This window comes from Triturus cristatus, chromosome 9 (genome assembly GCF_964204655.1).
Source record: "Triturus cristatus chromosome 9, aTriCri1.1, whole genome shotgun sequence".
In the NCBI taxonomy this organism is placed as follows: domain Eukaryota; kingdom Metazoa; phylum Chordata; class Amphibia; order Caudata; family Salamandridae; genus Triturus; species Triturus cristatus.
Genome location: NC_140592.1, coordinates 768982896 through 768995498, shown reverse-complemented (window position 1 = coordinate 768995498; position 12603 = coordinate 768982896). Strand labels below are relative to the sequence as shown.

The 12603-nt window shown below is 44.7% G+C and overlaps 1 protein-coding gene across 1 annotated transcript in view; it reads left to right on the top strand.

Moving 5' to 3' along the window:
- The window catches only part of PSMA3 (proteasome 20S subunit alpha 3), a 175809-nt gene that overhangs the window by 61794 nt on the left and 101412 nt on the right, over positions 1–12603 (top strand). The window contains exons 5-6 of the mRNA XM_085626129.1: positions 3558–3631; positions 4106–4178. Of these exons, the coding sequence (XP_085482255.1) occupies positions 3558–3631; positions 4106–4178 (147 nt within the window). The remainder of the gene's footprint in view (positions 1–3557; positions 3632–4105; positions 4179–12603) is intronic.

The following is a 12603-nucleotide window of genomic DNA, read 5'->3' as shown; positions in this document are numbered from 1 at the left end:
TAGCACGCGCACAATCACGCGCATCGTGCCGCCATGCAATCCGCTTTTTGGGAGCACTTCAAAGGGTCCGCTCCCCCGCCTGGAATGCGCTCACCCGCCCCCAAGCGCACGCGTGCCACGCTCCGCCGGGCTTGTCTTGTTTTTTTTAACTGTGAGGCAGGCTTGGTGTGCGGTGGAAGACGAGAGGTCACTGCTCCTAGTAACTCTCTGCGAGTGAGTGCGTGGTTAACGCACGTCTCTTGCCTGGTACTAGCGCACAGATTCAGAAGGGAAAAAAATACCACACCCGAGAACGATAACGATAAACCCGGCTTATTAAGGATGCGATATCAGAAACGCGATGGCTTCCTGGCACTGCAGTCGTACCTGCTCTCGTTACCCAGTAGGACGGGTTTGCTTTATTTGATGAAAGGCTGAGTCAGAGCCGCCGGTTTACTCTCTATCGGTGACATTCGGGTTTGGGACTTCTTCTTACTGACGAGGTGCAAAGGACCGGAACCCTTGTCTACTTCACCGGTAACGTTTCTGGTACGAAAACACGATTGGCCTGTTGCACCGACGCACCTTCTCAATTCAAAAGGTCCCCTCCCCCCACGCCCCCGGACACTAGCCCGATTTATAACGTAACCACTTGTTAAAGGGTGTGATCTTGGACAAATGAAAACATTCGTTTGGTGCCGTCTCTGGTCTCTGACTAAAGTGTGATATTGATATATCTACATGTATACGTGTGTCATATACACGCACACACATACTTTCCGGGAGAGCCGGCGTCTTGCTTTGACAGACAACGCGTCCGTCTTTCCACCAACCAGTCCTTCTGGCTGGCCATAGCCATGTATTCAAAGCATATGCTGCCTGCTGTAGTCTCTGTGGGTAATGTCAGCAGCTTCTCATTGATTCACAGAAGCCGCCACGCAAACGCCCTTGCACTGTTCATCAGCGCACCCGACCTCCACGCACCAATCTGCACCGAGACATAATTGTATAACGTACAACAGAGAACCTTCATTAAAGAGCTTGGGGTTACCCTGGGGAAACACCACAATAAATACATCTAATATCATATTTGCAGTTATTCTTCCTCTTTCTGCAAAACACAAATGCCATATCAAAGCGACTTTTTTTTAAATCAAGATTGTATTGGTTTGTGTAAAAAATACTACATCGCAACAAGTATGTGAACTTGCAGGTGACTGTTCAAATGAAGAACATTTAAACGTATAAAGCAAAACGCATCCGCAAAATATGCTGCTTTCACAACCAAAGTGCAATGCACCCGTTAAACACTACTAAAAGTGTATTCTTACCCCAGTTCATGCACCGAAGAATTACGACTCTATTTTTGTTGTTTTTGTTTTTTTAACTTCGATGCTATAAAATGAACTGGTACTTAGTGATTTTTGCGGTGGTGATGATTACCATACCGATTAATAACTTGTTTTTTTATTGCGCTACATAGAAGTCTTATTTGGACTCGAAGAGCTATAAATACCAACTGTAATTGTAACCCAGTTTACCTGTCACCCAATGCACTGTCCTTGGAAGGACGGTGTTGGATCTAGTGGCATGCACATGACTTTCGAATTGACCGTAGGTGTCTACCTCACCGAGCCCCCTTGGCGGCCATGTTGGGTAAGGACAAGGTTGTACATCCATACAGTAGCTCTGCCTTGCATTATATGCTGCTGTGCTTTGGTCCTCCCAACCTATATTGTTGTACACCCGAGTCTCCCTCCTTCCACGAATATGTATATGCTCCCAGGTCGAAAGCCAAGGCCCTCTATTGGAAATCAATGTACGTCAGGGCAGGGCCAGCCTCAGTAATGATGGCCGGACAGTACAACTGGCCAAGGAGAAAAGAGCAGATAAACCGGGGCAGAGGCCAGCAAGGCAGGGGACACATTGGTCACGCTCCCTTCGTAGTCAATAAATCACTCCGGCCAGTATTACCGAGACTCGTTATTTAATCCGTTACGCTTCAATAGGACTCCGTCATGTTAAAAGAAAAACAATGTGTGAAACTCTCATTGTGTGCACATTTGTAACCTTTTAAAAAGCGTACACCCAATGGCAACCTTCATTTTTTTTACTAAATTTGGATTTGTTTGGAATTGACTGTTTCTCGCAGACGGAAGTGTGTGTGTGTGTGTGTGTGTGTGTGTGTGTGTGTGTGTGTGTGCGTGCGCATCTGTGTATGTGTGCATGCCTGCGTGTGTTTGCCTGTGTATGTGAATGCATCTGTGTGTATGTGTGCGTGCCTGCGTTTGTGTGCGCATCTGTGTATGTGTGCCTGTGTATGTGTGCGCATCTGTGTATGTGTGCATCAGTATGTGTGCGCGTGCCTGGGCGTGTGTGCGTATTGACTGACATCTCGGTTCCCTTAACTTACACCTGCTCTCACACCAAGCTACGCTGGACAAAAAAGCCAGACTGTTGGTGTGCACTGTAGCTCGTCGTTTCTTTTATTACAAGCACAATTGCATTGTCCTTTAATCGGGAATAGGATGTGAAAAAGAGAGACAAAGTCTGGTACAGCATGAAGTGTCAGCTTGTTTGCGCCAGCTGAGAAACGAAACCAGGACAAGATAATTAAGTGCTTTAAGATCGGCAGTAAAGATTGCAATCTCTTTGTTCCCAGTATCAGTGAGATGCAAATGAACAAACAGCGTGACGCCAAAGGTCTTATTTTTTTAAAACCAAACCCGGTCACTGCTACAGTGAAAGGAACAACAAGCATTTGCAATGCAATAGGTCTCGCATTTACGCGAGTTTAAGCTATTGGCATTGTAAATGACGATGCCTTTTATTTATGTTTGAAAAACGAAAACGCAAATAAAAGGCATTGTTATTTGCAATGTGAATAGCTCAAACTTGCGTAAATGCGAGACCTATTGCATTGTAAATGCTTGTTATCTTTTTGGACCCACCAGCCCCAAGCATTATTGCAATCACTGGCTTAAATTAAGCACTGCGTACATGATATGATACATCAACCCTCACCATTCATGAGTATATGGTACAGTTGCAACCTATCATCCCATTTCCTAAGGTTTTCTCAGCCTTATCTCTCTGAGCCCAGACATTTATTTTGCTTTCCATGTGGCCTGCCGTTGTTTACTTAATCCTCTCTATAAACGTCCACTATGAAAACGCAGTGTTTTTTGTTGTTGCTGGGATAGGCCTAAGAGTATGCAGGTCTGTAGAGCTTGTGATGTTGCTGTATCTGAACTGTGTGTTGGTGACTACACAAAAGTGAAAATATTTGGCTTTGCCAGTTCTTGTTTCCTTTTTGTGTCTTATGTGACCCAGTCTGTCTTTTAAATACAGTTGGTGAACTTGCAAGGTCTTTCTTATTTTTACTATTAACAATTGTGGAATATGCCTCCTACAACTCTGTTCTTCTCTATCCTAGAGTTCTGCATTATGTTTTTAAAAAAAATGTAATAAATGTAACACCAAGGGTTTAGTGGTAGATAACGTTCTGTGTTTCATACTTTGCTCTTTCCAGTTGTGAGGCAGCAAGTCTGGATTTTATTTTTTCCTTCTCTTTACAGCACCTTGCAGACAGAGTGGCTATGTACGTACATGCCTACACACTGTACAGTGCTGTCAGACCGTTTGGATGCAGGTATATGTTTTGATGGGCTTGGCTAGTGATATAGAGTTTGAGTGGGAAACAGATAGCAGAGAAAATACAATATACATTACTCCGATTAGTGCTGCACACCTTTATCGTTGTTTGGATGTGGTAATTGGTTCTGTTCTCTTTAATTGGTTTGTGAAGAAAATGAGCACTTTATAGTAGTAAAGTCAGCTACTTCCAAAAATACCCACCAGTGGAAGAGTCTGTTACCTTGTGAGTAGGGTGAGAACAATTACTTTAAATCATGTTTTTTTCAGTTTTAAAGACCTAATATAGATACCTAAATGGATTTGTAGGTGGTTTAAGTGTTAAGACTTTAATTAAAAGTATTCACTGTTTATTTCCATATTCTACAGACAGCATTTTTAACACCAATTCATTTTCTCTCCTGAACTCCCACTGCTTTTCGCAGAAATAGAGCTTTGTTGGGAAAAGATAATCTTTGGTTTCTTCTTTCAGTTTCATGATGGGATCGTATAATGAAGATGATGGCGCTCAGCTTTATATGATTGATCCATCAGGTATCTCTTATGTGAGTATTGTTATATTGTATTTCCATATTCACACTCTTAGTTTTGTCTTAGGTTAACATTTGCTAGGTAAAGATAAATTAAGACTTCTACTGGGGACCGGTGAGCTCTTGGTGCTGCGGATCCTTTTTGTTTTTTTTTCTTTTTGCTGTTGCAGTACAAAGCACTATTTGTACTCCGTTTTACAGTTAACATTTTTGTTCATGTGGATGCAGGGCGTGCCTCTGACGATATTCAGGGGCTGTAATACATAAAGTGCACCCGTGTTGCAATGGGCATTTGCGCACCCCAGGGGCACTTTGGTATTTCAGAAGGAGCCGCAGACGCTTGTGCGGCCCCTTATGTAATTCCAATAGTGCTGACGCACATAAAGCGCCACCGATCTCTTCAAGGAGGGTTTCCCTCATTTGCATGGGTGTGTGCCCCATGCAAATGAGGGACTCCCTATGCCTCTGCGCCTGGGACACATTACCGACGTGGGCGCAGAGGCAAAAAAGCCCTCCGGAGGCGCACGGACAGCCATCTTTCAGGTGGTGCACTTTCAGTGCACCTCTTGAGAGCAGCCCTCTGCAGAGGTTAAGGGGATCCTATGGACCCCCCAGACTTCCTCTTGCAGGTGGGTGTAGTCACTGACTGCACCCGCCTGCAAGGGGATCTCTATTCCCTTTTAAAAGTGCAGGTGGGTTGCCACCTGCACAGTGAAACACGGACTGGCTTAAAGCGCGTCGCATGTGTAGATGTCCTCAAGGCAAAAAGACAAGGAAGAGTTCCAAAGGAGTCTTGATATTGCAGAGACTCTCCCTCACCATTTTTACCTAAAGCTGCACATTGTCTGATAGTACTGGAAAGTCGACCCTCTCTGTCTCATCTTGTGCTATTGCTTGGAAAGATAAAAAAAGGTATTTTAAAGCTAAGCATTTCAAGTCAATGTGAGTCCCTGCAGAGAGTCAAGGTCATTTGAGAGATTTTAGAGAAGGGGCTGAACTTTACATCTTGAGTGCAGGTAAAAACAAGCATTTGCAATGCAATCGGTCTCGCCTTTGGGACCTTTTGTGTATTTAGCTATGCAGCACATTAGCCTGGGTGCTAAAACATCTACTGTTCTTTAACATGGAGGGAAAGTAAACACCAAATTGCGTGACACACCAGGTATGGAAACACAGGGAGAGAAATAGTCCAAACCTCTGTTTTTAATATAAAATCAGGGCCTTCGGTGGTCATTTCACTGAAAATACAAGATTTGAAATAAATACTATTGTTCACGGGTGCTCGTGGAAGGCGATTTCTATGGACCCAAATTTAGAGAATGCTAAAGTAATTTAATTCTGTTATTTTACTGCCCTTTGCTGGTCATTTTCTATCAAGACAGTTAAATAGAGAGGCAGTTGAACAGAAAAAAAGTCCCTAAGCGGAAGCAGACAAGTCCTAGGGCTGATCTCCAGAGCCCACAAAGTATATACACGTAGAAATATATACTAAAGTATATACAAGAGGTCTCGAATGCTCGACCTAAAAATTATTTCAACCATAGCAGAATGACCCCACCCTCCATGTAAAACATGGTCTTGAGACAGTATAGAGTGATATCACAATCCGCAATAACTATGATCAAGGTGCAGCCCTGCCCGTGTCTTTTTCCCAGCGTCGTTCTTTCCTAATATTGATTAAGGCATTTTACATGTGGTAATGTGGTCTGAAGACTTATTAAAAGTTTCTGATGAGTTTGTGTTTTTCCCCAAAGTAGCAGAGAGTAATGAACTATCTGCCAGTGACTGTCTGTAGTTTTGACCACAGTGAGCTTTTAGGTTTTGTCGGCAGTGATGTTCAAATGGCATGATATGAAAAGGTTACTGACTTGTTGTCCTAGTTCTGCATCATAAGAATTCTCAATGAACTAATGAACACACCAATAATTCCCAGCGGTGTAGGCAGACCCAGAATCACTTTTGATAGACATATTTTCGATTGAAGTGTCATATAGGGTGTCCGTGTCCACCTGTCTTCTTGATTAGCAACACACTATATTAGCATACAAGTGGCTCAGTTTTTTCCTGGGAAGTCCTGTGATGAACCTAATTGAGCAGTTTCAAGCCTGCACTGCAGCATCTAATGTGCGCTAGGGTTGTTTGAAAATGTCTGAAAGAGAAAGTAAAAAAGGCAGCCTGAAAGACTTACATTGAAAGGTTGCAAAAAGTGTTGTCTCTTTAATAACAGTCCTAGGCTTCTCCTACCCTGATGCATTGTACTTGCAGTTACCTCAAAAAGCCAGTTCTTTTTACAGAAACATCAGTGATAGATTACATTTCATATTTGCTTTCCAGTGCCCAACAGTATACAGCCGGGGAGGCATTGGGTGGTTAATGACTGCAATGCAGATTCCTATGATGTTAATTGAGGACTTAAAGTAAATAACCCCTTCTTCTGCATCATAGGATCTATATTAATAGTCATACCTGCTACAGTAGAATAGCAAGCAAGCTAATTTTACCAACCAGAAGGCAGCTTTTGGGCACAGAAAGAAAATTGATAAATAATTGTCTTTAATAGTTTGGCATAAAGAGATTCTGTATGTATAGAGATTTCTCATGATTTCCAGACACATCCTATTATTTGCTTGTGTGTTTGAATCCAAGCAATCGTGTCTTGTGATTTTGTGGATAGACTTTCACGTAACTTCCTTACATATGTCAGAAGTTGGTCTATTCCTGGTCCAAGCTGTTGTGGCTGTTTTTCCCCTGGTAAAACGAGCCTTAGCTTACCTGACAGATTTTTGTTCGCCAACTGATAGCATAACCTGATGTAGGATACCATTCATCTCTGAATCAATTGCTTGGATGTGGCTTGATCTTGTCTGATTTGACCATAGTTAACAAATAATTGCTTTGCGTTTCTCATGTCTTTTGCTTCATCTAGTGAATTAAGGTCATGTTCTGCAGGTGAGGAAGGATTGGGAAAGAAAGTAGGCAAAGTAATACTTTGGTTCATATGAAAGTCAGAAACTACTTCCAGAATTAATGAAGAATGTGTTCCCATTACCGCCCTATTAGAGTGGAAAATAGTGTGGGGCTATGTCTACCACAGATAAAGCTTACAACTCGCTCACCCTCTGTGCAGAGGTGATGGCATATTGGAATGTTCACTTACAGGAGATATGCTGCAATATAGCCTTGTGCATCTGCTCAAAAGGGGAGCCCATTAGAGTTGACAGAATAATGTGCAACTCCCTTGGTGGTGAACAGTGTCTCATTGATGAGAACACTTTCTTAATTTGTTCCAGAAAAATGTTTGATGACTTGAACTTAAACAAAATTATGTTTGCTGAAGATTTTCTGTAGGCCATAATGGTGACTAGATTAACATTAATTGACACAAATTGATCTTTGGCTTGGGATTAATTAAGAAAGTAAGGCAAGATGATGTCCTCCTGACAAGTGATTAGATTGCGCCCTTTATCCTGGCACTATAAACCGAATCTTCTCCATTTCATGAAATCACATAGTCTTGTGGAGGGACTTTTGATATCTCCTTAGAGACCAGTGTAAGATTTAGAATACCATTCTGTTTGACTTTAGGAGCCTTGCAGCAAAATTAATTGATGTTAGTCATGTGATGGAGTTGGAACTGAAGTCTGGTTAGCAGGTCTGGCTTACACGAAGTCTCGTGTGTGGCTCTTGGACATTTGGAGGAGGTGCGAATACCACCACTGCCTCAGCCAATCTGACGCTATTAATACATTTTTGTGATATATCTCTGCAGTTTCAGGATTATTGATGAAATTCACAGAATGGGTGGAAAGAGTAAAGATCATTTGATGAAGTGTATTTCCTCGACTGCAGTTCTTGTAGTGTAGCATGGACACAGTCTCTGCATTTTTTATCTTCTGCTGTTGCGAAGAGGTCTATTGAAGTTGTTCCCGACTCTTCGATGATGTTGGTTAGGACTTTGAGTGATAAAGTCTGCTTGTTGATTCATTCTCTCTGGAATTTACAGCTTCCCTTGTTAGGGCAAAGTGCCAGATTGTCTTTCTTTCCATGGAAAATGTTCTCAACATGGAACCTCCTTGCCTGTTTCAGTAATGCATGGTGGTGGTACTGTCTGCCTAAGTTAAAATAGCTGATCTTTTGAGACAGATGGACCACCCTGAGTTCCAAGTAGTTTATATGGTCTGCTACTTCTTTCAGTGTCCACTGCCCTTGTACCTTCATTTGTTGTAAATGAGCACCCCCTCCTGATGGGTAAGAGTTTGCCACTATACTCTGCAATGGTGGCTCTTTCTGAGCTGGTCCTTGTGCCAGCTACCCCTGTGACGGTTCTCTTGTACAGCTTGCCTGCAGTCTGCTACCCTCTGCTGCCTATGTACCTGCTGTCCTCCAATTGTGCCTCCTCTGCTTGTTTCTTGCTTTGTGTGCCTTGTCTGCTTGTTTTTCTGCCCTCTATTCTGTCTTTTTCTGCTCGTTTCTCTGCCCTCTGTTTTGCTTATTCTGCTGTTTTGCCTTTTCTGCCCTTTTTTCTAGCCTGTTGTGCCTTTTTTTCTGCCCTTCCTTTTGCCCTCTTCAGCTGTTTCCCTGTTTTGCCCTCCGTTATGCCTTTTCTTCTTGTTTTTCTACCCCTTACCTGCTCGTTTTCTAACCTCTTCCCACTGTTTCCCTCCTCCCGCCACCCAGCGTCCAGTGCTTCCCCAAGGACCTACTTAATGGAGGCCGCAGAGCGACCCCATTGAGCAGGTCCTCATGCCTGTTCCTTCTGTGACAGTTCTCCTGTCCAGCTTGCCTGCAATTCACCATCCTCTGCTTACTGTTTAACTGCTGCCCTCTGTTTGTGCCTTCTCTGCTTGTTTCTTGCTCTGTTTTGCCTTTTCTGCTTGTTCTTCTGCCCTCTATTTTGCCCTCTTCTGCTCTGTTTTGCCCCTTTTCCACATTTTTCTGCCCTCTCTTTTGCCCTTTCTGCTAATTTTTCTGCCCTCTTTTGCCTTTTTCTGCCCGGTTAGTCTTTACTGCTTGTTTTTCTGCCCTCTGTTTTGCATTTTCTGCTTGCTTGTTTGCCCTCTGTTTTGCCTTTTTCTACTTGTTTCTTCCCTCTTCCCGCCGTTTCCTCAAGACCTGTCTTTTTTGATGGAAAACCAGCGCCCAGATACCCCCAGGAATGACATTGCTGGGTTCTAAAATGCTGGCTGATTGATTGATTCAAAAGGAACTCTCCAGAGAAAGTTGTGCCTCTTGCACCACCATCCTAGGATGTGTGCTGCAGAGTTTATGGTCCACTGGTCATTGTTGCAGGGGTGTCGTTGTAAGAAAGTGCCATCTTTCTTGCATGGTATGCCCCCACTTTTTGCTGAATGTACTTTGACTGAGTGTGCCCTGGACTCCTGCCAATCAGGTGCCCAGGGCCTATGTTCCTTCCCTAAACAAAAACCTCAAAAACAAATTGGCAAACCCTGGCCACATGTCAGCCCCTGGTAAGTAGTACCCTAGGTACCCAGGGCCTTGTGACCAGGGAAGGCCTCAAAGGGCTGCAGCACTCATTGTGCCACCCTTAGAGGCCCTGTACCCTAACACACACACACTGCCCTGGCAGGCTGAGTGTCTGGGTACAAGACAAAACAGAGAGACGACCTGGCACACATCCCTGTGTGCCATGCCCACAACCTACAGTGCCCTGGCATACATCAGCCACCCTTCTAGCTGGGTGCCCTATGCCAGTGGTGTGGGCACAGAGGCAGGATCCCTGTGCACCTACAGTACCCAGGTCCATTCCTGGGCCCTGTAAGTGCAGTGCTGCCATTTAAGAGTACATGGTGCTGGGAGCTTGTCAAACACAAACTCCACAGCACCATAATGGCAGCACTGAAGACTGAGAAGTTTGGTATCAAACTGCTCAGCACATTAAATCCACACTGATGCCAGTGTGGGATTTAATGTACCAAGCACCACAGAGGGCATCTTAGAGAGGCCCCCTGAAACCTAACCTACAATCCACGTCTGTTCTGAGGCTGCCTAGGCTGCCACACACCAGACATGTTGCTGGACCCCTGGGTAGGAGAGCCCCTGCTCTCCTGGGTCTGCAACAATGCACATCCTGGGCGAGGGCAGGGGGAAGCTTCAAAGGCATGCTGCCTCTGTGAGCTTCCCCAGGCCACTGCAACCCCCCACTCTGGCGGGAAGCTTGGCCGGAAACCCCAAATAAGGACAGGGGATGTGCCAGCCTGCCAACCCCACCCCTCAGGTGGGGAAGACTAGGTGAAGCACATCCCCGGGCTCTCGCCATCTTGAAGATGGGGAGCCCTGCCCAATCAGGATTAGGCTACTGCCCCCTTCCCACAGGAGAGAGTCAGGATAGGGGGTGTACCCACCCCAGGACAGGGACCCATTGGTCCCTGCCCTTCACCTACCTGTAACGCCCCTAAATCTAGTATTTAGGGGCACCCTGAACCTTCCTTCCCCAAGTCCAGATTCCAAAATCCGAAGAAAAGCTAGAAGAAAGAAGACCTGCCCTGCAGCTGCTAAGAAGAGGAAGACACCAACTGCTTTAGCCCCAGCCCTACCGGCCTGTCGACCCTCGAACCTGCTCCTGCTCCAACCCGGCATCTCTTGTGGCCAGCAACCTCACAAACCCCAGAGGACCTGGCTACCTTTTGACTCTAAACCCCTGGGACTCCCATGAGTAGAGGCTCTACTCAAAATCTACTTCTAATCCCTGGCAGCAGCCCGGAACCGCGAACCCAGCACACTCTGCACCAGCCAAGCCTGGCCTGTGCCGAAGTGAACAAAGACAACGAGGACGACCCCACGGCGACTGTGACCCCGAGCCTGGCACCCAAGGACCTCCCTCGACACTCCTGAAGAAGCCTGCAGCCTCAGAACAAGGTGCCCCGCCGACCGCGATAAACAGAGGGTAAGATTTCCCGATACCAAAAGGCACCCCTGCACCCGGCGCCCAGCGGCCCCCTGTGCCCAATCCCGGGGTACCTACCTATCCTCCAACTACCCAACTTACCTCTCGAAGTGGTGGTGGCACCTGAAGAATCTTCGTCCCCGAGCTTGCAGTCTTTTTCTAAACCGGAAATTTCCAATTGAAATCAATTGAGCGCCCAAAGGCTCAAAAGCACCCTGCAACCAGCCGCCAGAGTGGCCCTGGCAGTGCAACCTCTACACCTATCTACTTCCCCACTTGCCCTGAGTAAGTGACCAGGAGCCCAGCTCCCACAGCCGCGTGGCCTGCTAGTCTGCAGCCACCAACCAAGGCCCCCCTACCTCTCTTAGGATAACATTGGGCCTAACTCTCTCTGCACCCGGCCGCCCTTGTGCCGCTCAGGTTGAACCAACTGTACCTACCTGACCCTGGGAGACCCCTGAGTCTATGCCCCGAACCTTAACTCTGCCAGTCGAGTACTTCCCTTTATAACTCAATGTTGTCCATAGGGTAACATTGACTGGCTTTTCCTGAAATGTCTTCTAAGTGTGGACTTTTCAAAGCTTAAAATATTCACCAAAAATCAGCAGAGTAACGAAAACGAAAATACTCACCTACTCTTAGGTGAGCTCCCAGTGCTGGATCTTGGTGCCCAGCACTGACTCTGAAAAATACTTACAACTGTACTTACCAGTAACCCAATTTTCTCCCATAGGAAATTATTGACTGTTTTTCTGTGAAATTTCTTCTAAGTGTCAATTTCTGCAATCTTTAAATATTCTTTAAAAATCGTATAATATCTGAAAACTTAATTACTTACCTGTTTTGGACTTTGGATAAAGGTCCCAGTACTGAGTCTAGGCACCCAGTACTGGATTACAAAAGTAACGAGAACATACCATACCTGCAACTTGAATTTTTTGCCATAGGGAATCATTGACTGTTTTCTATGAAATATTTTCAAAGTGTCAACTTTTAAAATAGCAAAATATTGTCTAAAAATCATCACAGTAATTAAGTCGACTTTTATCACTTGATTCCAAGCACTGACCCTGGACTGAATCTCGGATCCAGTCCTGGAATTCCAAAAGTAATCCTAAAAGTAATCTGCTGCAAATAACTTGAAACTTCCATTGAACTCAATGCATTATTGTGTTTAAAATTGTGTTGCCTATTGCAACCACTTGTAACTTTCTACAAAAGTCAATTGCATATTGCAAAAGTATTTATATAAAGCATCTCATTCTGAGAAAGTAGATTTTAATACCTATTGTTGGTTCTAAAATAAAACAAGCATATATTTTTTTATATATAAACCATTGGCCTTGAGTTTAGTTATTGAGTGTGTGAGACCATTTGCTGGCTGAGTGTGTGCAACAAATGCTTTACACTGTCCTCTGATACTGCCTTACTGCTCGACCAAGCTACCACTTTAGATAGTAAGTTTAGATCTAACTTTAGCCTCTGCCAAACCTCTGGGGACTGTGGACTCTGTACACCCTGTACCTATTTCGGAAC